We start from the raw sequence: 27358 nt of genomic DNA on the forward strand, positions 1-27358 counted from the left end.
CGTGCGAAACAAATGTTTTAGCTTCAAATTCTCGTGATATACATGATTTAGCTTCAACTGCGTGCGTAACAAACGATTTAGCTTCAAATCCAAGCGAAACACATTATTAAGATTCAAATCAATGCGAAGTAGAAGGCTTATCTTCGAATCCATGCGAAACAAATGGTTTAGCTTCAAACACCTGTGATATACATGATTTAGCTTCAACTGCATGCGAAACAAACGAGTTAGCTTCAAATCCATGCGATACACATGATTTAGCTTCAAATCAAAGCGAATTAGTAGGGTTATCTACGAATTCTTGCGAAAGAAATGGTTTAGCTTCAAATACCAGTGATATACATGATTTAGCTTCTACTGCATGCGAAAAAATCGAGTTAGCTTCAAATCCAAGCGAAACACGTGATTTAGACTCAAATCAATGCGAAGTAGAAGGCTTTGCTTCAAATCCATGCGAAACACATTGTTTCCGCGTACAGATGAATTTCTCAATGTGACGCGGTTCCCTATTACCTTTTACGATGATAGGGATGATATAATGAATTGTCTTGTATGGTAATCACTATAAAATCTTTATTTCTAACACTTAATACTAAGCGGTACTGATTGCTAGATAATCGTAGAGCGTGTTTGGTTTGAAAGTGGTTTAAAGACTGACTGGGCTCGGGATCCTTTTCCCGAAGTTAACTCGCTGTCCCAGTCGACCCTTCGTGCTTCCTTCCTTTTGAGTCGAGAGTGGGAACGGTTGTCCTGTCTGATTGGTTTAAAATAATGCACAAGATCGAGAGTTAGAAGGAGGAGGACGGAAGGGAAAGTGACCGCTCCGAATAATGGCCACGTGCAGGCACGGACCGTACCTAGGAGCGGCGCACATGGGGGTTTCGCGCATTTTAGACGTTGACCGTAGCAGGCAATAAACCCCGGAAGTGCTTCGACTTGAATGGTGTATGCAGAGAAACAATCTGAGGATGCGGTGATTGTCTAACATCTGGTGCGCAACTGTCGGACATAACGAAACAAGGGATGAAATTTGAGTAAGGAACGGTTTTTCGGGAAACTGCCTGCTACGGGTGGTTTTTCGCCTGGGCCCAAGGACAGATAGGACCGATTGCCTGATTTATGTGTTTCTGCGCGGAACATCCTCCCCCCCTTGAGAGGGAACCGATCGAAGAGGAATGAGTGTTTCTTATGTATAGTGACTAATACTGATGGTAAATATATAATGTGTATGGTGTGTGCAGGTGATGTGTGGTGTCAAGGTGCGTGTTCATGTGATTCTTATGTCTATGAATTGTTGGGGGTAGAATTCTCGGGCTGGCCATCTTCTGTCATGGGTTCGTTGCGTCCTTGGTTTTCGTCACCCGACTCGATTGGTAATGGGACGAGTTTTTTGACGTTCCGATCGAGCACGCTCGTAGCAGTCTTCACTGTGACTGTGCGAACTATGCCGTCGGAGCCTGGATAGGTTTTGATTACGCGTCCGAGAGGCCACTGCATGGAAGGCACGTTATCTTCCCTGAGAAGAACGATGGTGCCCTCAGTGATGGGATGATGTCCTCTGGTCCATTTATTGCGGGTAGTCAGTTCATTTAGATATTCTCGATGCCAACGTTTCCAAAAATGCTGCCTTAATTGTTGGATACGTTGCCATTGGGACAATCGATTCGACGGAGTGTCTTTCAAGTCGCGCTCGCGTAGACTCGTGATAGCCTCACCAATGAGGAAATGACCCGGAGTTAATGCAAGGAGATCTGTTGGATCGGATGAAATTGGAGTGAGGGGTCGGGAGTTGAGGATGGCTTCGATATCAATAATTAATGTGTTTAGATTTTCAAATGTCAATAATTCAACACCTACGACGCGTTTAAAATGATGTTTGAAGGATTTCACTGCCGCTTCCCAGAGACCTCCAAAATGGGGAGTTTGTGGTGGGATGAAATGCCAATTGATGGCGCGTTCGGCGAGGAATGTGGTCACCTTTTCGCGATGATCATCCGCACGTAACAGTTCTCGCAGCTCCCGAAATTCACCTTCTGCTCCCTTGAAATTGGTGCCGTTATCGGAGTATAGATTTGTACAAAAACCTCTTCTCGCGATGAAGCGTCGTAGTGCTGCGATGAAGGCTTCGCTGGTTAGATCGCTAACGAGCTCGAGATGTACGGCCTTTACAGCTAAACATACGAAGACCGCAACATAGACCTTGACGCGACCGCGGTTTCTATGTTTTCGCTCTTTTATAAAGAATGGTCCACAGTAATCGACTCCCACGTTGGCAAATGGACGCGATTCTGTTACCCTTGCTCGGGGTAGATTGCCCATAATATAGTTGACGGGTGGTGGGTCGGCTTGACGACAACGGACACATTTCGAAATGGTCTGCCACACTTGACTTCGACCATCGATTGGCCAATATGTTTTCCTTAGTGAGTACAATGTGTGTTGAGTTCCTGCATGTAGTAGGTCCGTGTGTTCCTTTAAAATAATGCAGGACGTGACGTGTGATTTTGGTAGTATTATGGGATGCGTTTGTGAAAACGTCAAGGCTGAATTGTGTAATCGACCTCCTACTCTGAGAATACCGTCTTGATCGATAAATGGACTTAGTTTTGCTAGCTTGTGTGGAATTTCCTGATCAGCTTGCCGGTTAAGGGTGCGTAGTTCCCTTTCGAAATGTTTGGCTTGGACCAATTTGATTATGGTGATTTTTGTTTGTGCCAGTTCGGTCGCGGTGACACTCCCCTTTATAATCCGACCCGGTTTCCATCGTCGGCATAGTGCAATAATCCGCAGCAATTTTCCCCATGATGAGTACCGTTCAAGGATACTCGTGTCCACTGGCGTGGTAGTTGTGGCCACACAGGTGACCTTTCTTTGCTCCGGATCTTCGATACATGGTATCAATTCCCGAATAGGCCAGAGCGCCCGTTCCTGTCGGAGCCAGTGTGGTCCGTGTTGCCATATGGATGCTCTCAAGAAGTCTTGAACAGTTTGACCTCGAGAGAGTAAATCTGCTGGATTATCTGAGGAGCTGACGTGGAGCCAATCGGAGATTGTGGTCTTTGACTGTATTTCTGCTACTCGGTTAGCGACGAAGGTTTTCAGGGTATGTGGAGACGCATTTAGCCAATGTAAGACTATTGTTGAGTCTGTCCACAGGATTGTACGGTCGATCTGGATGTGTAATGCCCTTAGGATCGTATTTAGTAGAGCGGTAAGTAGCAGTGCTCCGCATAACTCGAGTCGCGGGATGGACTGACTCTTCAATGGTGCAACCTTTGATTTGGCTGCGAGGAGTTCTACCTGCGTTTCGCCTTGTGCATTGGTCGAACGCAGATATATGCAAGCTCCGTAGGCCTTCTCGCTGGCGTCACAGAACCCATGAAGCTCTATGTCTGAAGCGGCAGTAATAATGGTTTTCCGATGGAATTTCACATTATTGAGTAATGGCAGTTGTGTATAATATCGTGTCCATTGGGTGTGTAAACTCATGGGAAGTGTTTCATCCCAATCCACCTTCAGAGTCCACAGTTTCTGGAGGAGGAGTTTTGCGACAATGATGATAGGACCTAAAAGACCCAATGGGTCATAGATTTTCGCGATTTCTGAACTGATTGACCGTTTAGTGACTCGAGATGCATGCGTAAGAGGCTTGACGGTGTAAGTGATGGAGTCCTCCGCTGAATCCCAAACGATCCCGAGTGTTTTGATTGTGGATGATTCGCCGAGGTGGAGTTTTTGATTGATGTTTTGATCCGGCAACCCGCTTAGCAGTTCTTGATCATTGGATGTCCACTATCTAATATTCAATCCAGCTGAATGAAGAAGTTGCGTCAATTCGTTTCGTAGTGTGAGGGCTTCTTGTATAGTGGATGCGCCGGTGAGTGCATCGTCCACGTAAAAATCCCGCTGTAAAATCTTCGCAGCGAAAGGAAATCGATGACCCTCGTCTTGCGCTAATTGTTTAAGGCATCTGATAGCTAGATATGGGGCGGCTGATAAACCGAATGTTACCGTATTTAATTCATATGTTTTGACACAATTCTTGTTGTCACGCCAGAGAATTCTTTGGTATTGTCTGTCCTCTGGGCGCACGAGAAATTGTCTATACATTTTCTCGATGTCGCCGGTAATGACATATTGGTGGATGCGGAATCGGAGCAAAATGCATAATAAATCATCTTGTATCTTGGGTCCAGTGTGTAGTGTGTCATTGAGCAAGATTCCGGTACTTGTGACAGCCGACCCGTCGAAGACTACGCGCAGTTTCGTCGTGTTGCTCGACATCTTAATGACCCCATGATGTGGAAGATAATATCCTGGACGTGATGCATGCACCTCGGACATGTGTCCAAGATCGAGGTATTCCTGGATGACTGCTCGGTATTGATGTTCCAATTCTGAATCGCGTTTGAATTTTTGCTCTAAAGATATGAGCCGTTTCAGCGCTTGCGTGTCGGATTCTCCCAGCTTAGGCTTGTTTTTGTTGAATGGAAGTGCGACAACATATCTACCTTCTGTATTTCGTGTGGTGGTATTTTGAAAATGTTGTTCGCATGTCGCTTCTGATTCTGACAAATGCTGCGATTGTGGACCTTCTTCCATTTCCCAAAAACGTGCCAAATCGAGTTTCAGTGTTGTTGTGGTGTGGCACGTTGCCTGCCGATTTGGTTGTGCTGTTGGTACACTGCCTCCGATGACCCATCCAAGCATTGTCTTTTGGAGAATAAGGTCTGGGCCGTCTGGTTGTGAGAGGTTAATTTGTCCTACACATAATATAGATAGCGCGGTTCCAGCTCCCAGTAAAATGTCAACTGGTGCTGGTCGATGGAACCTTGAGTCTGCGAGTTCGGTACTGCGAGGGATCTTGAGCATGGTACGATCGACTGTTTGATCTGGTACCACTGAAGCGATGTTTGGCACGATCAAAAATGTGAGGGTTCGCTGGAAGTTGCTGACTCTAGATTGTATGGTCGCGCGAATGATATGGTTGGCGATGGTCGAAAGAGAATTGAGAGCGCCTACAGAGACGTTGTATCGTTCTTGTGACAAACGGAGTTTCTTGGCCAGATCGTTCGTCATGAAATTGGTGGTGGAGCACGTGTCAATTAGGGCACGGCATGATATTTTTTGATGATTGACATCGAAGATATTGATTTGTGCCGTAACTAATAATTCGTTGGTATCGGTATTGACTATGTATGTGCGTGCTTGGATGGGTCTGGGAGTTTTCTTCGATAGTGGTCACATTGACCTTGTTTTCCCGTTGGTTGATGTCGTGTCTTCCGGAAGTAATGTGGGAATCGGCGTTTCGTGTGTCGAGGATGGCGAGGTACCGATTCGTTCCTGTGCTACTTGTTCTTGTCGATGTAAGAGCGTGTGGTGTCGTTGATTGCATATTCTGCATGTAAACAACGAACGGCAGACGTTCGTGGAATGGCCGGGTCGCAAACAGTTCTGGCACAAAGCTGTCTTGACGACCGTTTCGAACCGAGCGGTGGGAGAAGCGAGATTAAAGGTTTCGCAATCCCGAGTTAGATGCGATCCATTGCAAATCGGACACTGTGGAGTTTTCGTGGCAAGATATGTCTGCGTGCGCGAGATTCCTCTGGTACTTGAGTAGGAATGATAAGTTGAAGGGGTGGTGCAACTTCCGTAGGTCGCGTTGGTTTTTATGATCGCTGCTGGTGAACAGTTTGCTCGTTTCTCCAGAAATTCCAATAAATGGGTATACGGAGGCATGTTTTTGTCCGATAAAGTAAGTTCCCATTGCCAAACGGTGTCGGGATTAAGTTTTGATAAAATCGTAGATATTAAAAAGGAGTTCCACGTTGCAATTGGTTCGCCTAAATTCCGAAGTGCCCGCAAGTGTTGGTTTATCCATGCGAATCAAATGGTTTAGCTTCAAATACTTGTGATATGCTTGATTTATATTGAAGTGCATGCGAAACAAACAAGATAAATTCAAATCCATGCGAAACATATGATCTAACATCAAATCAATGCGACGCAGAATGATGATCTTCGAATCCATGCGAAACAAATGGTTTAGCTTCAAATACTTGTGATATACATGATTTAGCATCAAGAACATGCGAAACAAGCGAGTTAGCTTCAAATCGATGCGAAACACATGATTTAGCTTCAAATCAATGCGAAGTAGAAAGGTTATCTCCAAATCCATGCGAAACAAATGGTTTAGCTTCAAATACTTGTGATTTACATGTATTAGATTCAAGTGCATGCGAAACAAACGAGTTAGCTTCAAATCCATGCGGAACATATGATTTAACATCAAATCAATGCGACGCAGAATGCTGATCTTCGAATCCATGCGAAACAAATGGTTTAGCTTCAAATACTTGTGATATACATGATTTAGCTTCAACTGCAGGCGAAACAAACGAGTTAGCTTAAAATTCATGCAAAACTCATGATTTAACTACAAATCAATGCGAAGTGGAAGGGTTACCTTCGAATCCATGCGAAACAAATGGTTTAGCTTCAAACACTTGTGATGTACATGATTTAGCTTCTACTGCATGTGAAACAAACGAGTTAGTTTAAAATCCAAGCGAAACACATGATTTGTCTTCAAATCAATGCGAAGTAGAAGGCTTAGCTTCAAATCCAAGCGAACCAAATAATTTAGCTTCAAATCAATGCGAAGTAGAAGGCGTGGTTTCAAATCCATGAGAAAAAATGGTTTAGCTTCAAATCCATGCGAAACACATGATTTAGCTTCAAATCAATGCGAAGTGGAATACTGATCTTTGAATCAATGTGAAAAAAATGGTTTAGCTTCAAATACTCGTGATATACATGATTTAGCTTCAACTTCATGCGAAACAAACGAGTTCGCTTTAAATCCATGCGAAACACATGATTTAGGTTCAAATCAATGCGAAGTAGAAGGCTTAGCTTCAAATCCATGCGAATCAAACGGTTTAGCTTCAAATACTTGTGATATACTTGATTTAGATTCAAGTGCGTGCGAAGCAAACGAGTTAGCTTCAAATCCAAGCGAAACACATGATTTATCTTCAAATCAATGCGAGGTAGAAGGCTTAGCTTCAAATCCATGCGAATCAAACGGTTTAGCTTCAAATACTTGTGATATGCTTGATTTATATTCAAGTGCATGCGAAACAAACGAGATAGATTCAAATCCATGCGAAACATATGATTTAACATCAAATCAATGCGACGCAGAATGATGATCTTCGAATCCATGCGAAACAAATGATTTAGCTTCAAATACTTGTGATATACATGATTTAGATTCAAGTGCATGCGAAACAAACGAGTTAGCTTCAAATCCATGCGAAACATATGATTTAACATCAAATCAATGCGACGCAGAATGCTGATCTTCGAATCCATGCGAAACAAATGGTTTAGCTTCAAATACTTGTGATATACATGATTTAGCTTCAACTGCAGGCGAAACAAACGAGTTAGCTTAAAATTCACGCGAAACTCATGATTTAACTTCAAATCAATGCGAAGAGGAAGGGTTACCTTCGAATCCATGCGAAACAAATGGTTTAGCTTCAAAGATCTGTGATATACATGATTTAGTTTCAACTGCATGCGAAACAAACGAGTTAGCTTTAAATCCATCCGAAACACATGATTTAGCTTCAAATCAATGCGAAGTAGAAGGATAATCTTCGAATCCATGCAAAACAAATGGATTAGCTTCAAACACTTGTGATGTACATGATTTAGCTTCAACTGCATGTGAAACAAACGAGTTAGTTTAAAATCCAAGCGAAACACATGATTTTTCTTCAAATCAATGCGAAGTAGAAGGCATAGCTTCAAATCCAAGCGAACCAAATTATTTAGCTTCAAATCAATGCGAAGTAGAAGGCATATCTTCTAATCCATGCGAAACAAATCGTTTAGCTTCAAATACTTGTGATACACATGATTCAGCATCAACTGCATTCGAAACAAACGAGTTAGCTCCAAATCCATGCGAAACACATGATTTAGCTTCAAATCAATGCGAATTGGAATACTGATCTATGTATCAATGCGAAAAAAATGGTTTAGCTTCAAATACTCGTGATATACGTGATTTAGCTTCAACTGCATGCGAAACAAACGAGTTCGCTTTAAATCCATGCGAAACACATGATTTAACTCCAAATCAATGCGAAGTAGAAGGCATAGCTTTAAATCCATGGGAATCAAATGGGTTAGCTTCAAATACTTGTGATATACATAGTTTAGATTCAAGTGCATGCGAAAAAAACGAGTTAGCTTCAAATCCAAGAGAACCACATGATTTATCTTCAAATCAATGCGAGGTAGAAGGCTTAGCTTCAAATCCATGCGAATCAAACGGTTTAGCTTCAAATACTTGTCATATACTTGATTTAGTTTCAAGTGCGTGCGATACAAACGAGTTAGCTTCAAATCCAAGCGAAACACATGATTTATCTTCAAATCAATGCGAGGTAGAAGGCTTAGCTTCAAATCCATGCGAATCAAACGGTTTAGCTTCAAATACTTGTGATATGCTTAATTTATATTCAAGTGCATGCGAAACAAACGAGATAGATTCAAATCCATGCGAAACACATGATTATAACTACAAATCAATGCGAAGTAGAAGGCATAGCCTTAAATCCATGGGAATCAAATGGTTTAGCTTCATATACTTGTGATATACATGATTTAACTTCGACTGCATGTGATACAAACGAGTTAGCTTAAAATCCAAGCGGAACACATGATATAGCTTCAAGTCAATGGGAAGTAGAATGCTGAGTTTCAAAACCTTGCGAAACAAATGGTTTAGCTTGAAATGCTTGTGATATACATAATTTAGCTTCAACTGCATGTGAAACAAATGAGTTAGCTTAAAATCCATACGAAACACATTATTTAGCTGCAAATCAATGCGAAGTAGAGGGCATATCTTCAAATCCCTGCGAAACAAATCGTTTAGCTTCAAATACTTGTGATATACATGATTTAGCTTCAAATGCATGCGAAACAAACGAGTAAGCTTCAAATCCATGCGAAACACATAATTTCGCTTCAAATCAATGCGAAGTAGATGGCTGATCTTCGAATCCTTGCGAAACAAATGGTTTAGCTTCAAATACTTGTGATATGCGTGATTTGCTCCAACAGCATGCGAAACAAACGAGTTAGCTTCAAATACATGCTAATCAAATGGTTTAGCTTCAAATACTTGTTATATACATGATTTACCTTCAACTGCATGCCAAACAAACGAGTGAGGTTCAAATCCATGCGAAACACATGATTTAGAATCAAATCAATGCGAAGTAGAAGGCTTAGTTTCAAATCCAAGCGAAACAAATGGTTTAGCTTCAAATACTTGTGATATACATGAGCTAGATTCAACTGCATGCGAAACAAACGAGTTGGCTTCAAATCCATGCGAACCACATAATTTAGCTTCAAATCAATGCGAAGTAGAAGGCTTAGTTGCAAATCCAAGCGAAACGAATGATTCAGCTTCAAATAGTTGTCAATATATGTGATATAGCTTCGAATGCAGGCGAAACAATCGAGTTAGCTTCACATCCATGCGAAACACAGGATTTAGCTTCAAATCAATGCGAAGTAGAAGGCTTAGCTTCAAATCCATGCGAAACGCATGATTGCTATACGAATGATTTAGCTTCAAATGCTTGTCAATATATCTGACATAGCTTCAAATGCAGGCGAAATAAACGAGTTGGCCTCAAATCCATGCGAAACGCACGATTCAGCTTAAAATCAATGCTAAGTAGAAGGCTTAGGTTTAAATCCATGCGAAACACATGGTTTAGCTTCAAATCAATGCGAAGTAGGAGGCTTAGTTTCAAATCCACGCGAAACAAATGGTTTAGCTTCAAATACTTGTGATGTACATGATTTAGCTGCAACTGCATGCGAATCAACCGAGTTAGCTTCAAATCCAAGCGAAACACATGATTTAGCTTCAAATCAATGCGAAGTAGAAGGCTTAGCTTCAAATCCATGCGAATCGAATGGTTTAGCTTCAAATACTTGTGATATACATGAGCTAGATTCAACTGCATGCGAAACAAACGAGTTGGCTTCAAATCCATGCGAACCACATAATTTAGCTTCAAATCAATGCGAAGTAGAAGGCTTAGCTTCAAATCCATGCGACACAAATGATCTAGTTTCAAATACTTGTGATATACATGATTTAGCATCAATTGCATGCGAAACAAACGAGTTGGCTTCAAATCCATGCGAAACACATGATATAGCTTCAAATTCATTCGGAACACATGGTTTAGCTTCAAATCCATGCGAAACACACAATTTACTTTCAAATCAATGCGTAGTAGAAAGCTGATCTTCGAATCCATGCGAAACAAATGGTTCTGCTTCAAATACTTGTGAAATACATGATTTAGCTTCAACTGCATGCGAAACAAACGAGTTAGCTTCAAATCCATGCGAAAAACATGATTTACCTTCAAATCAATAGGAGGTAGAAGGCTGAACTTCGAATCCATGCGAAACAAATGGTTTAGCTTCAGTTACTTGTTTTAAATATGATTTAAGCTTCTACTGCATGCAAAACAAACGAGTTAGCTTCTAATACAAGCGAAACACATGATTCAGGTTCAAATCAATGCGAAGTAGTTGGCTTAGCTTCAAATCCATGCGAATCAAATGGTGCAACTTCAAATACTTGTGATATACATGATTTAGCTTCAACTGCATGCGAAACAAACGAGTTAGGTTTAAATCCAAGCGAAACACATGATTTAGCTACAAATCAATGCGAAGTAGAAGGCTTAGCTTCAAATCCATGCGAAACAAATGGTTTAGCTTTAAATACATGTAATATACATGATTTAGCTTCAACTGCATGCGAAACAAACGAGTTAGCATTAAATCCAAGCGAAACATATGATTTAGCTTCAAATCAATGCGAAGTAGAAGGCTTAGCTTCAAATCCATGCGAATCAAATGGTTTAGCTTCAAATACTTGTGATATACATGATTTAGATTCAACTCCATGCAAAAGAAACGAGTTAGATTCAAATCCATGCGAAACGCACAGTTTAGCTTCCAATACTTGTTTTATACATGATTTAGCTTCAACTGCAGGCGAAACAACCGAGATAGCGTCAAATCCATTCGAAACACATGGTTTAGATTCCAATCAATTCGATGTTGAAGGCATAGCTTCAAATCCATGCAGAATATATGACTTACCTTCGAATACTTGCAATATGGATGAAATAATTTGAAATGCAGACGAAACAAACGAGTTCGCTTCTAATCCAATCGAAACAAATGATTTAGATTTAAAGTCATGCGAGAGACATGCTTTAGCTTCAAATTCATGCGAAACACATGGTTTGTACGGTCCCGAAAGGACACATGCTGCTGTCCCCACGAACGACCAGCGGCCAAGGGTCCGCATCCCTTGCGCCGCACGTGCGACCACTCGAAATGCTCTCGACCTCGAGTTTCGAGAAAGCGGTCGCCTCCTTGAGCCTTCGGGACCGTCGCCAGGCCAAGGGCCATAAAGCCTTCGGGACCGTCGCCAGGCCAAGGGCCATAAAGCCATCGGGACCGTCGCCAGGCCAAGGGCCATAAATCCACATCGGGCCGTTCGGGCCCACGTCGTCATGCTGTTTCGGGGTAACGTCTCGCTCCGGAATTCTCAGCCGTTTTCGGCACGTTTTGGGGGTTTCCCACCATTGACTTGAGGGTGGGCTCGCGTCCTCCGCCGAAGAGGGGATCTGACGAGAAAATTCTCCTCCCTCAAGTCAATCGGCGAATGGGGATGACGTTTCCCCCAAACGGGGCCTTATCGAGACATTCCGCGAGGCGATAAAGGGACGATACTCCGACGCAGCAGGACGAGACGGTAGAAAACCACGAGACGGTAGAAAACCACGAGACGGTAGAAAACCACGTGACGGTAGAAAGCAACGAGACGATAGAGACACGAGAGGGACACGAATTTAAAACGCGATTTCATAACCATTCGATTTGTTAAACCGACCACCACAACCACGGATCCTTTGAAACAGTCGCCCAAGGTTAAATCGGCCGGCGACAAGTGCAGGATAAACCTTATACAATAAATTTGTTATTGTTGAATCGAAGAAGATTTTAATATCCTCGGCACGACACACAACATGGTCCTTCGAGCCGGATCCAGTGGCGTAATTGGAGTGCAAGTCTAGTGTCGGTTCAACCACATACACGAGACATTCCTTGGAAATTCAACGAAGGCGAACAGCAGTCAACCTCCGAAGCTCCAGAGACGTTCCTGCATCATCGTGACCAGGGACAACTCCGTGGACGACGGCATCGGCGAAGGTAGGCTCGTTTTAATTTTCACGCCAATGAAATTTCCTATTAATCCGTTCGTTCCCCTGTCTCGAATTTCGGAATAAAAATGGCACATATCGAGAAGACCGACAAGGCCGTTGAAAGACAAAGTCGTGTAATTAAACAGAATCGAAGTTACTTTAAGGCTCAAATTACTTCATTAAGTAAATTTGTCGAGTCATTTACAGAATCGAAAAGAGAAAGTATTAAATTACAAGAACGAATAACTCGAATCCGATCTCTTTTTCAAAAATTTAACGACAACCAAGACGAATTGGGTATTTTAACCGAAGACTATGATGTCGTAGAATTAGAGCGCGAAGAAATAAGTAACGCGTATGACGAAGCTCTTGCAGCAGCTCTCGAGCTCCAAGAGTCGCTGTCAATCAAACCTAACGGTAATGATGAAAATGTTAATTTATCCGAACCTAAAATAACCGCGAATAAAATTTCGGTGAATCTACCAAATATCAACCTACCAAAATTCGACGGAAGAATAGAGAAATGGGTAACTTTCCGCGACGCATTTTTATCGATGATCGATTCAGACAAGGGTCTGAGTAAGATTCAAAAATTAACGTATCTCACTTTGTCGTTAACCGGGGAGGCCAAGGAATCGATAGAAGCATTTACAATAAGCGAAGAAAATTACGACGTGGTATGGAATCATTTAACGGAAATATACAACAACCAACGCGTATTAGTTCTGCGCCATGCGACGTTATTACGGGAAACCCCATTTATGAAAAATGACTCTTCTGACGCGATTCGAGAATTAGTTCGGCATATGCAACTTCATATTCGATCGTTGGAAGCCTTAGGCAGAACATGGGAAGATATAGCGAATGATATCTTAACCAGCATTGTCATTTCTCGTATGGGAGACGAAACGCGAAAGGCGTGGGAGCATACGTTAATCGACACAGAAGTTCCGAAAGTGAACGATATATTTAAACATTTGCATAATGCCTCCCACCAATCGCAGGATTATGCATCGATCGCATGTATGAACAAACCGTCTATAAATATGTCGTCTCGCCCTGCAAACAAACGTGAAAATCAGTATATTCGACAAACGCGATCGCGAAATTCACCTCCTTCGTCACCGAAATTTCAACGCCGGATCGCTCTTGCAACTCAGGCGCGAGTATGACCCTGCTCTTTTTGTAAAAATGAAGGGCATCGCACGTATCAATGTCCTCATTTTCTAGACATGAATGTAGAAAAGCGTATCGAAGCCGTGAAAAATGCGAAATTATGCCTAAACTGCCTGTTGCCCAATCATTCAGCGGAAAAATGCAGATTACGGAAATGCCAATTTTGCAACTTAAAACACAATTCGCGATTGCATAAACATGCGCACGCACCTTTGGAGAAGATCAACGCTCGATCGGATCCACAATTAAATGACCAAGAATGACGTCAATCCAACCACCTCGATATTCCGACCAAATTCGAAATTCATCAGACGCTAATGACAGACGGGGCTACCCACGGACTGTTAACGACTGCAGTCGTACGCGCATTAGACCACCAACAAAAACCTATCGAATGTCGCGCGCTATTAGACACATGTTCGAACGCGAATTTAATAACTGAAGAGTTTGCAGCAAAATTAAGGTTGCCCACTCACATACAAATGGTGAATATCGATGTGTTGAATGAGCTTCAAACAGTTGCGAATCGGATTGTAAAGGTCAAGGTTGTCTCCCGATTAAATCAATTTTCCCGGACTCTCGATTTTTTTGTCATACCGCGTATCGCAGGACACACGCCAGACCGCCAAATAAATCGCAATAAACTACAAGTTCCTCCGAATATTGTTCTCGCGGATCCACATTTTCACAAGCCTTCCCTTGTAGATATGTTGATTGGAACAGGACCAACATTAGCTAGTTTCAGTATTGGTCAACTGCAGATTCAATCGAAGGGAAAACCAGATTTGATTTTACAAAAAACCCAGTTCGGATGGGTCATCGGGGGGAGCGCCCCCACTGTTTCTTTCGGAAACCCACAAACTTTCCTTAGCACGGTTGACTTCGATCTTAGGAAGTTTTGGGAAATCGAAGTGGGACCACAACAACACCACTTGTCGGCAAGTGAAAATGAAGTAGAGTCTCATTTTATCCGTACCGTTGCACGCGAACATTCCGGGAGATACGTTGTCGCGCTTCCGTTCAATCAGAAGAAGCGAGACATCGGCGAATCCCGAACACAAGCATTAAACCGATTTATGTCTTTAGAACGCAGACTCGCTCGAAGTCCCGATCTAAAGACAGAATACACCGCGATTATCAACGAATACATCACGTTAGGTCACATGACACAAATAGAATCACCCGACAATTCTTTCGGTTTTTATCTACCGCATCACGCCGTCATCAAACCCACCAGCTCGACGACGAAATGTCGAGTTGTGTTCGTTGCGTCGGCTAAATCGGACACCGGCATCTCCTTGAATGATGCGCTCGAAGTTGGTCCGACGATTCAGGATGACCTCTTCTCTTTGTTGTTAAGATTTCGAAGTCATGCATACGTGCTAACCGGCGATATTGAGAAGATGTATCGTCAATTTCTCATTCGTCCCGAAGATCGTCCGTATCAACGGATTCTTTGGCGGAACGACAAAAACGAAATTTCGACTTACGAGCTTAAGACGGTCACTTTCGGTGTAGCTTCAGCCCCATATTTGGCAATCCGGTGTTTACACCAATTGGCAAACGACGAATCGGACAATTATCCCGCGGCATCCGAGGTCATTAAAAGGGACATTTACGTTGATGATCTTTTGACCGGTGCTGCAACATTCCGCGAAGCCCTTAAATTACGTAACGGTATTATTAATTTGCTAAAAAAGGGGGGACTCAATATTCGACAATGGGTATCAAACGACCCAAATTTGTTATCACGGCTATCGGAAGATCAAATTCATCCGAAATATTTCGGCGATGAATCCGTTAAAACCCTCGTCGTGATCTGGAGTCCACGCGACGATTCAATTAGATATACCGTATCTATCGATAACAGACAAACGCATACCAAACGAACAATCCTTTCAACTATTGCAAAAATATTTGATCCGTTAGGGCTCCTTGGACCCGTAACAGTAAGCGCGAAAATACTCATGCAACGTCTGTGGCAACTGCGGCTAGATTGGGACGAATCCTTACCTGCCGACATCCAAACCGAATGGTCTAATTACCAAGCGCAATTAAGGTTATTGAAGGATTTCGCTTTTGCACGGCACATTTCGCAACACGAGGTCAAACGAATCGAAATCCATGGTTTTTGCGACGCCAGTGAGCGCGCATACGGAGCCAACATTTATTTACGCATTATATCCATGTCTGGAAACATTGCAGTTCATTTGATTTGTGCCAAATCCCGCGTAGCTCCGCTAAAAACCATTAGTTTAGCGCGATTAGAGTTATGCGGAGCTAAATTACTTGCCGAACTGTTTACCAATGTTAAACAAATAATCAGAAAGGAGATCCACTCTACCGTATTGTGGACGGACTCTACAATTGTTCTTCATTGGCTACAACGGTCTCCGAATACATTAGAGACTTTCGTTGCAAACCGGGTTACAGATATTCAGGAAAGCACTGATATTAAGGCATGGCGACATATTCGATCGATCGATAATCCCGCCGATTCACTTTCACGTGGGTGCAGCGTTAAAAATTTCATGGCAAGCAGTCTCTGGCGTTATGGGCCCTCGTGGCTGAAGTTAGACGAAACATTTTGGCCAAATTCGCATTTCGAAATTCCAGAAGTTTTACCGGAGCTACGAAAACTCACGTGTCTAGTCTCCACAATCGTAGAACCTTGGGAAATTATCGATAAATATTCGTGTATCCGTCGTTTAACCAGAGTCATCGCTTATTGTCTACGTTTCATATCAAAACCCCGAGTTACCGGACACCTTTCTGTCAAGGAATTGCAACGCGCGAAAGAAAAAATTATTTTATTTACTCAGCAACAATCGTTCGCTCAAGAATTGCGCGATTTAAAGACAGGTAAACAATTAAATTCGAAGAGCAAGTTGCTGCCATTATCCCCATTTATCGATGAAAGAGGCATTTTACGTGTTGGAGGTCGTTTGCAAAATTCAAATTTACCGTTTGAACAAATGCATCCGATTCTCCTCCCAAGAAGTAGTCACGTTACCGATCTCATCATTCGCGAATCTCACGTGCAAAATCATCATTCGGGTTTGACAGCGACTCTGTACCTCGTTCGTCAATTGTATTGGCCCATCGATGGGAAAAACATAACACGAAAAATCATCCGCCAATGTGTAAAATGTTTTCGATGCAATCCTCCGATGACTAATTATGTCATGGGGAACCTACCTGCCGCTAGAGTTTTAGAATCCCGACCATTCACGAATGTCGGAGTCGATTGTTGCGGTCCCTTTTATATAAAGGAGCGACGATACCGCAACCTTAACCGTGTTAAAATTTATGTTACCGTCTTCGTCTGCTTCGCGACAAAGGCCGTACATTTGGAAGTCGTCAGCGACATGAGCTCGGAAGCCTTTTTGGCAGCATTGAAACGTTTTATTGCACGGCGCGGCATTTGTCGGAACATTTACTCGGACAACGGAACGAATTTTGTCGGTGTGAATAATGAAATGGTGGATTTACTTCGGTCTTTAAGCGAACAAGAAGAAATCCGTCAATATGTCGTAGAAAGAAAGATCACGTGGCACTTCATGCCTCCACTGTCTCCTCATTTCGGGGGATTGTGGGAGGCAGTGGTGAAATCATTCAAACATCACCTACGTCGTGTTGTCGGCGACGAGTTATTTACATTTGAGCAGTTTGCGACCTTTACAACCGAAATCGAGGCAGTCCTAAATTCACGTCCCTTGACACCCCTTTCTTCTGACCCTAATGACCTATCCGCCCTGACTCCCGGTCATTTTTTAATTGGCGGTATAATGACGAGCGTACCAGAAGCCGATTTCACCAAAACAGTTACCAATCGGCTGTCCACCTGGCAACACATCCAAAAGATTAAACAGGACTTTTGGAGTCGGTGGCACAAGGAATATATTAACCACCTAAATGTACGAGCAAAATGGACAAGGGGCTCGCATTACATCAAGGAAGGGACGATTGTCGTGTTAAGGGACGACAACTTGCCACCGCTACAATGGACTCTTGGAAGGGTCGTCGAAGTTCACCCAGGCAAGGACGACGTAATACGCGCGGTAACTGTGCGCACAGCTAACGGCGCGTACAAGCGCAACATTCGACACCTCGCACCGTTACCGATCGAACCCGAAAAATCTTAATTTTAATCTTTGATCTTTCGTTTGTACAGCGTTTCGTTTGTTATCAGTGTTATTTGTATGTTTGCCGTCCTAGTAGGTCAGTTTTATGACAGACCTCGACTCATGTCACGATGTGACCCGTAGTAGTAACATATTATGCGCATTTATAGTCATTAGTTTTACGCGTTTTAAGAATGTTTCGTATTTTCTTCTTTTGCATCATTGTATATCGATTTTCGAATTTTTCGTTTTAATTTACGCCTATGTTATGTTATGTTCCTTTCTATGTGATTTTGAACTACTTGTGTATAGTTCAACGGGGGGAGCATGTACGGTCCCGAAAGGACACATGCTGCTGTCCCCACGAACGACCAGCGGCCAAGGGTCCGCAACCCTTGCGCCGCACGTGCGACCACTCGAAATGCTCTCGACCTCGGGTTTCGAGAAAGCGGTCGCCCCCTTGAGCCTTCGGGACCGTCGCCAGGCCAAGGGCCATAAAGCCTTCGGGACCGTCGCCAGGCCAAGGGCCATAAAGCCATCGGGACCGTCGCCAGGCCAAGGGCCATAAATCCACATCGGGCCGTTCGGGCCCACGTCGTCATGCTGTTTCGGGGTAACGTCTCGCTCCGGAATTCTCAGCCGTTTTCGGCACGTTTTGGGGGTTTCCCACCATTGACTTGAGGGTGGGCTCGTGTCCTCCGCCGAAGAGGGGATCTGACGAGAAAATTCTCCTCCCTCAAGTCAATCGGCGAATGGGGATGACGTTTCCCCCAAACGAGGCCTTATCGAGACATTCCGCGAGGCGATAAAGGGACGATACTCCGACGCAGCAGGACGAGACGGTAGAAAACCACGAGACGGTAGAAAACCACGAGACGGTAGAAAACCACGAGACGGTAGAAAGCAACGAGACGATAGAGACACGAGAGGGACACGAATTTAAAACGCGATTTCATAACCATTCGATTTGTTAAACCGACCACCACAACCACGGATCCTTTGAAACAGTCGCCCAAGGTTAAATCGGCCGGCGACAAGTGCAGGATAAACCTTATACAATAAATTTGTTATTGTTGAATCGAAGAAGATTTTAATATCCTCGGCACGACACACAACATGGTTTAGATACATATACTTGTGGTATACATGATTTAGCTTCAACTGCATGCGAAACAAACTAGTTCGCTTCAAATCGAAACGAAACACATGATTTAGCTTCATATCAATGCGAGGTAGAAGGCTTTGCTTCAAATTCAAGCGAAACACATGATTCAGCTTCAAATCAATGCGAAGTAGAAGGCTTAGCATCAAATCCATGCGACACCATTTATTTAGCTTCTTATATTTGTGATATAAGTGATATAGCTTCAACTGCATGCGAAACAAACGAGTTGGCTTCAAATCCATGCGAACCACATAATTTAGCTTCAAATCAATGCGAAGAAGAAGGCTTAGCTTCAAATCCATGCGACACAAATGATCTAGTTTCAAATACTTGTGATATACATGATTTAGCATCAATTGCATGCGAAACAAACGAGTTGGCTTCAAATCCAAGCAAAACGCATGATTGCTAAACGAATGATTTAGCTTCAAATGCTTGTGAATATATGTGACATAGCTTCAAATGCAGGCGAAATAAACGACTTGCCTCAAATCCATGCGAAACACACGATTCAGCTTAAAATCAATGCTAAGTAGAAGGCTTAGCTTCAAATCCATGCGAAACAAATGGTTCAGCTTCAAATACTTGTGATATACATGATTTAGCTTCAACTGCATGCGATACAAACGAGTTCGATTCAAATCCAAGCGAAACACATGATATAGCTTCAAATTCATTCGGAACACATGGTTTAGCTTCAAATCCATGCGAAACACACGATTTAGTTTCAAATCAAAGCGTAGTAGAAAGCTGATCTTCGAATCCATGCGAAACAAATGGTTCTGCTTCAAATACTTGTGAAATACATGATTTAGCTTCAACTGCATGCGAAACAAACGAGTTAGCTTCAAATCCATGCGAAAAACATGATTTACCTTCAAATCAATAGGAGGTAGAAGGCTGAACTTCGAATCCATGCGAAACAAATGGTTTAGCTTCAGTTACTTGTTTTATATATGATTTAAGCTTCTACTGCATGCAAAACAAACGAGTTAGCTTCTAATACAAGCGAAACACATGATTCAGATTCAAATCAATGCGAAGTAGATGGCTTAGCTTCAAATCCATGCGAATCAAATGGTGCAGCTTCAAATACTTGTGATATACATGATTTAGCTTCAACGGCATGCGAAACAAACGAGTTAGGTTTAAATCCAAGCGAAACACATGATTTAGCTTCAAATCAATGCGAAGTAGAAGGCTTAGCTTCAAATCCATGCGAAGTAGAAGGCTTAGCTTCAAATCCATGCGAAACAAATGGTTTAGCTTTAAATACATGTAATATACATGATTTAGATTCAACTGCATGCGAAACAAACGAGTTAGCTTTAAATCCAAGCGAAACACATGATTTAGCTTCAAATCAATGCGAAGTAGTGGGCTTAGCTTCAAATCCATGCGAATCAAATGGTTTAGCTTCAAATACTTGTGATATACATGATTTAGATTCAACTCCATGCAAAAGAAACGAGTTAGATTCAAATCCATGCGAAACACACGATTTGGCTGCAAATCAATGCGAAGAAGAAGGCTTAGCTTGAAATCCGTGCCAATCAAACGGTTTAGCTTCAAATACTTGTGATATACATGAGTTAGCTTCAAATGCATGCGACATAAGCTAGTTAGCTTCAAATCGAAGCAAAACACATGACTCAGCTTCATATCAATGCGAGGTAGAAGGCATTGCTTCAAATTCTAGCGAAACACATGATTCAGCTTCAAATTAATGGGAAGTAGAAGGCTTAGCATCAAATCCATGCGACACCATTTATTTAGCTTCTTATATTTGTGATATAAGTGATATAGCTTCAACTGCATGCGAAACAAACGAGTTGGCTTCAAATCCATGCGAACCACATAATTTAGCTTCAAATCAATGCGAAGAAGAAGGCTTAGCTTCAAATGCATGCGACACAAATGATCTAGTTTCAAATACTTGTGATATACATGATTTAGCATCAATTGCATGCGAAACAAACGAGTTGGCTTCAAATCCAAGCGAAACGCATGATTGCTAAACGAATGATTTAGCTTCAAATGCTTGCGAATATATGTGACATAGCTTCAAATGCAGGCGAAATAAACGACTTGCCTCAAATCCATGCGAAACACACGATTCAGCTTAAAATCAATGCTAAGTAGAAGGCTTAGCTTCAAATCCATGCGAAACAAATGGTTCAGCTTCAAATACTTGTGATATACATGATTTAGCTTCAACTGCATGCGATACAAACGAGTTCGATTCAAATCCAAGCGAAACACATGATTTAGCTTCAATTCAATGCGAACTAGAGGCCTTAGCTTCAAATCCATGTGAATCAAATGGTTTAACTTCAAATAATTGTGATATACATGATTTAGCTTCAAATGCATGCGAAACAAACGACTTAGCTTCAAATCCATGCGAAACACATGATATAGCTTCAAATTCATTCGGAACACATGGTTTAGCTTCAAATCCATGCGAAACACACAATTTAGTTTCAAATCAATGCGTAGTAGAAAGCTGATCTTCGAATCCATGCGAAACAAATGGTTCTGCTTCAAATACTTGTGAAATACATGATTTAGCTTCAACTGCATGCGAAACAAACGAGTTAGCTTCAAATCCATGCGAAAAACATGATTTACCTTCTAATCAATAGGAGGTAGAAGGCTGAACTTCGAATCCATTCGAAACAAATGGTTTAGCTTCAGTTACTTGTTTTATATATGATTTAAGCTTCTACTGCATGCAAAACAAACGAGTTAGCTTCTAATACAAGCGAAACACATGATTCAGGTTCAAATCAATGCGAAGTAGATGGCTTCGCTTCAAATCCATGCGAATCAAATGGTGCAGCTTCAAATACTTGTGATATACATGATTTAGCTTCAACTGCATGCGAAACAAACGAGTTCGGTTTAAATCCAAGCGAAACACATGATTTAGCTTCAAATCAATGCGAAGTTGAAGGCTTCACTTCAAATCCATGCGAAGTAGAAGGCTTAGCTTCAAATCCATGCGAAACAAATGGTTTAGCTTTAAATACATGTAATATACATGATTTAGCTTCAACTGCATGCGAAACAAACGAGTTAGCTTTAAATCCAAGCGAAACACATGATTCAGCTTCAAATCAATGCGAAGTAGAAGGCTTAGCTTCAAATCCATGCGAATCAAATGGTTTAGCTTCAAATACTTGTGATATACATGATTTAGATTCAACTCCATGCAAAAGAAGCGAGTTAGATTCAAATCCATGCGAGGCACACGATTTGGTTGCAAATCAATGCTAAGAAGAAGGCTTAGCTTGAAATCCGTGCCAATCAAACGGTTTAGCTTCAAATACTTGTGATATACATGATTTAGCTTCAAATGCATGCGACATAAGCTAGTTAGCTTCAAATCGAAGCAAAACACATGATTCAGCTTCATATCAGTGCGAGGTCGAAGGCTTAGTTTCAAAATCAAGCGAAACACATGATTCAGCTTCATATCAATGCGACGAAGAATGCTTAGCTTCAAACCCATGCGAAACAAAATGTTTAGCTTCTAATACTTGTGATATACATGATTTAGCTTCAAGTGCATGCTAAACAAACGAGTTAGCTTCAAATCGAAGCGAAACACATGTTTTAGCTACATATCCGTGCGATGTAGAAGTTTGAGCTTCAAATTCATGCGAAACACATGGTTTAGCTTAATATTCATGCGATACGAATGGTGCAGCTTCAAATACTTGTGATATACACGATTTAGCTTCAACTGTATGTGAAACAAACGAGTTAGATTCAAATCCATGCGAAACACATCATTTAGGTTCAAAATCATGCGAAACACATGGTTTAGCTTCAAATCAATGCGAAGTAGAAGGCTGATCTTCGAAATCACGCGAAACAAATGGTTTAGCTTCAAATACTTGTGATATACATGATTTAGCTTCATATCAATGCGAAACACATGATTCAGTTTCAAATCAATGCGAAGAAGAAGGCTTATCTTCGTATCCATGCGAAACAAATGGTTTATCTTCAAATCCATGCGAAACAGATGGTTTTGCAACAAATACTTGTGATATACATGATTTAGCTTCAACTGCATGCGAAACAAACGAGTTAGCTTTAAATCCAAGCGAAACACATGATTTAGCTTCAAATCAATGCGAAGTAGAAGGCTTGGCTTCAAATCCATGCCAATCAAACGGTTTAGCTTCAAGTACCTGTGATATACATGATTTAGCTTCAAATGCATGCGACATAAGCTAGTTAGCTTCAAATCGAAGCAAAACACATGATTCAGCTTCATATCAGTGCGAGGTCGAAGGCTTAGTTTCAAAATCAAGCGAAACACATGATTCAGCTTCAAATCAATGCGACGGAGAATGTTTAGCTACAAACCCATGCGAAACAAAATGTTTAGCTTCTAATACTTGTGATATACATGATTTAGCTTCAAGTGCATGCTAAACAAACGAGTTAGCTTCAAATCGAAGCGAAACACATGTTTTAGCTACATATCCGTGCGATGTAGAAGTTTGAGCTTCAAATTCATGCGAAACACATGGTTTAGCTTCAAATCAATGCGAAGTAGAAGGCTGATCTTCGAAATCACGCGAAACAAATGGTTTAGCTTCAAATACTTGTGATATACATGATTTAGAATCAACAGCATGCGAATCAAACAAGTTAGCTTCAACTCCATGCGCAACACATGATTTTGCTTCAAATCAATGCGAAGTAGAAGGTTTATGTTCGAATCCATGCGAAACAGATGGTTTAGATTCAAATACCTGTGATATACATGATTTAGCTCTAAATGCAGGCGAAACAAACGAGTTAGATTCAAATCCATGCGAAGTACATGATTTAGGTTCAAATCAATGCGAGGTAGAAGGGTTACCTTCGACTCCATGCGAAACAAATGGTTTAGCTTCAAATACTTGTGATATACATGATTTAGCTTCAAATCAATTCGAAGTAGAAGACTTAGCTACAAATTCATGCGAAACAAATGGTTCAGCTTGAAATGCTTATGATATACATGATTTAGCTTCAAATGCAGTCGATACAATTGAGTTATCTTCGAATTCAAGCGAAACAGAAGATTTAGCTTCAAATTCATTCGAAACACATGATTTAGTTTAATATTCATGCGAAACAAATGGTTTAGCTTCAAATTCTTGTGATATACATGATTTAGATTCAGCAGCATGCGAAACAAACGAGTTAGCTTCAACTCCATGCGCAACACATGATTTAGCTTCAAATCAATGCGAAGTAGAAGGCTTATCTACGAATCCTTGCGAAACAAATGGTTTAGCTTCAAATACCTGTGATATACATGATTTATATTCAACTGCATGCGAAACAAACGAGATAGCTTTAAATCCATGCGAAACAGATGATTTAGCTTCAAATTCATTCGAAACACAAGGTTTAGCTTAATATTCATGCGAAACAAATGGTTCAGCTTCAAATAATTGTGATATACATGAATTAGATTCAACAGCATGCGAAACAAACGAGTTAGCTTCAACTCCATGCGCAACACATGATTTAGCTTCCAATCAATGCAAAGTAGAAGGCTTATATTCGAATACATGCGAAACAAATGGTTCAGCTTCAAATAATTGTGATATACATGATTTAGATTCAACAGCATGCGAAATAAACGAGTTCGCTTAAACACCATGCGCAGCACATGATTTAGCTTCCAATCAATGCGAAGTAGAAGGCTTATATTCGAAACCATGCGAAACAAATGGTTTAGCTTCAAATACCTGTGATATACATGATTTAGCATCAAATGCATGCGAAACAAACGAGTTAGCTTCAAATCCATGCGAAACACATGATTTAGCCTCAAATTCATTCGAAAAACATGGTTTAGCGTACTATTCATGCGAATCAAATGGTTCAGATTCAAATACTTGTGATGTGCATGATTTAGCTTCAAATGCATGCGAAAAAAACGAGTTAGCTTCAAATCCATGAAAAACACATTATTTAGCTTCTAATCAACGCGAAGCAGAAGGCTTATCTTCAAATCCATGCGAAACAAATGGTTTAGCTTCAAATACTGGTGATATACATGATTTAGATTCAACTGCATGCGAAACAAACGAGTTAGCTTCAAATCCAAGGGAACAACATGATTTAGCATCAAGTCAACGCGAAGGTGAAGGCTCAGCTTCAAATCCATGCGAAACAAATGGTTCAGCTTCAAATACTTGTGATGTGCATGATTTAGCTTCAACTGCATGCGAAACAAACAAGTTAGCTTCAAATCCAAGCGAAACACATAACTTAGCTTCTAATCAACGCGAAGCAGAAGGCTTATCTTCGAATCCAGGCGAAACACATGTTTAGCTTCAAATGTTTGTAATATACATGATTAAGCTTCAAATGCATTCGAAACCAACGTGTTAGCTTCAAATCCAAGCGAAACACATGATTTATCTTCAAATCAATGCGAAGTAGAAGGCTTAGCTTTAAATCCATGCGAATCAAATGGTTGAGCTTGAAATTCTTGGGTTATACATGATTCGGATTCAACTGCATGCGTAACAAACGAGTTAGCTTCAAATATATGCGTAACACATGATTTAGCTTCAAATTCATTCCAAACACATGGTTTACCCTAATATTCATGCGAAACAAATGGTTCAGCTTGAAATGCTTATGATATACATGATTTAGCTTCAAATGCAGTCGATACAATCGAGTTATCTTCGAATTCAAGCGAAACAGAAGATTTAGCATCAAATTCATTCGAAACACATGATTTAGTTTAATATTTATGCGAAACAAATGGATCAGCTTGAAATACTTATGATATACATGATTTAACCTTCTACTCCATGCGAAACAAACGAGTTAGCTTCAAATCCATGCGGAACACATGACTTAGCTTCTAATCAATGCGAAGTAGAAGGCTTAGCTTCAAATCCATGCGAATCAGATGGTTTAGGTTCAAATACTTGTGATATACATGATTTAGCTTCAACAGCATGCGAAACAAACGAGAATACTTCAATTCCAAAGGAATCACATGATTCAGCTTCAAATCATTGCGACGTAGACGGCTTATCTTCAAATCCATGCGAATCACATGATTTAGCTTCAAATCAATGCGAAGTGGAAGGCTTAGCTTCAAATACATGAGAAACAAATGCTTTAGCTTCAAATACCTGTGATGTACATGATTTAGCTTCAACAGCATGCGAAACAAACGAGTTAGCTTCAAATCCATGCGAAACACATGATTTAGCTTCAAATCAATGCGAAGTAGAAGGCTTAGTTTCAAATCCATGCGAAACAAATGGTTTAGCTTCAAATACTTGTGATATATATGACTCAGCTTCAACTGCATGCGAAACAAACGTGTTAGCTTGAAATACAAGCGAAACACATGATTTACCTACAAATTCGTGCAAAATGGAACGTATGGCTTCAAATCCATGCGAAACGAATGGTTTTGATCAAATACTTGCGAATATAAGTGATATAACTGCAAATGCCGGCGAAACAAACGAGTTGGCTTCAAAACCATGCGAATCACATGATTTAGCTTCAAATCAATGCGAAGTAGAAGGCTTAGCTTCAAATCCATGGGAATCAAATGGTTTAGTTTCTAATACTTGTGATATACATGATTTAGCTTCAAATGCATGCCAAACAAACGAGTAAGCTTCAAATCCATGCGAAACACATAATTTCGCTTCAAATCAATGCGAAGTAGATGGCTGATCTTCGAATCCTTGCGAAACAAATGGTTTAGCTTCAAATACTTGTGATATGCGTGATTTTGCTCCAACAGCATGCGAAACAAACGAGTTAGATTCAAATACATGCTAATCAAATGGTTTAGCTTCAAATACTTGTTATATACATGATTTACCTTCAACTGCATGCCAAACAAACGAGTGAGGTTCAAATCCATGCGAAACACATGATTTAGAATCAAATCAATGCGAAGTAGAAGGCTTAGTTTCAAATCCAAGCGAAACAAATGGTTTAGCTTCAAATACTTGTGATATACATGAGCTAGATTCAACTGCATGCGAAACAAACGAGTTGGCTTCAAATCCATGCGAACCACATAATTTAGCTTCAAATCAATGCGAAGTAGAAGGCTTAGTTGCAAATCCAAGCGAAACGAATGATTGAGCTTCAAATAGTTGTCAATATATGTGATTTAGCGTCGAATGCAGGCGAAACAATCGAGTTAGCTTCACATCCATGCGAAACACAGGATTTAGCTTCAAATCAATGCGAAGTAGAAGGCTTAGCTTCAAATCCATGCGAAACGCATGATTGCTATACGAATGATTTAGCTTCAAATGCTCGTCAATATATCTGACATAGCTTCAAATGCAGGCGAAATAAACGAGTTTGCCTCAAATCCATGCGAAACGCACGATTCAGCTTAAAATCAATGCTAAGTAGAAGGCTTAGGTTCAAATCCATGCGAAACACATGATTTAGCTTCAAATCAATGCGAAGTAGGAGGCTTAGTTTCAAATCCACGCGAAACAAATGGTTTAGCTTCAAATACTTGTGATGTACATGAT

At 41.1% G+C, this 27358-nt stretch overlaps 2 protein-coding genes across 2 annotated transcripts; one reads left to right on the plus strand and one right to left on the minus strand.

Moving 5' to 3' along the window:
• Window positions 1-1284: 1284 nt before the first annotated feature.
• Window positions 1285-5079, minus strand: LOC143260978 (uncharacterized). Its single transcript, XM_076527618.1, has 2 exons — window positions 4012-5079; window positions 1285-3792 (listed from the first exon to the last, which is right to left on the minus strand). Exons 1-2 carry the CDS (start codon window positions 5077-5079, stop codon window positions 1285-1287), a joined length of 3576 nt encoding a protein of 1191 aa, XP_076383733.1.
• Window positions 5080-14221: 9142 nt separating this feature from the next.
• Window positions 14222-17659, plus strand: LOC143260979 (uncharacterized). Its single transcript, XM_076527619.1, has one exon. It carries the CDS (start codon window positions 14222-14224, stop codon window positions 17657-17659), a length of 3438 nt encoding a protein of 1145 aa, XP_076383734.1.
• Window positions 17660-27358: the final 9699 nt, after the last annotated feature.

The sequence above is a fragment of the Megalopta genalis genome, unplaced genomic scaffold (genome assembly GCF_051020955.1).
Source record: "Megalopta genalis isolate 19385.01 unplaced genomic scaffold, iyMegGena1_principal scaffold0026, whole genome shotgun sequence".
NCBI lineage: Eukaryota > Metazoa > Arthropoda > Insecta > Hymenoptera > Halictidae > Megalopta > Megalopta genalis.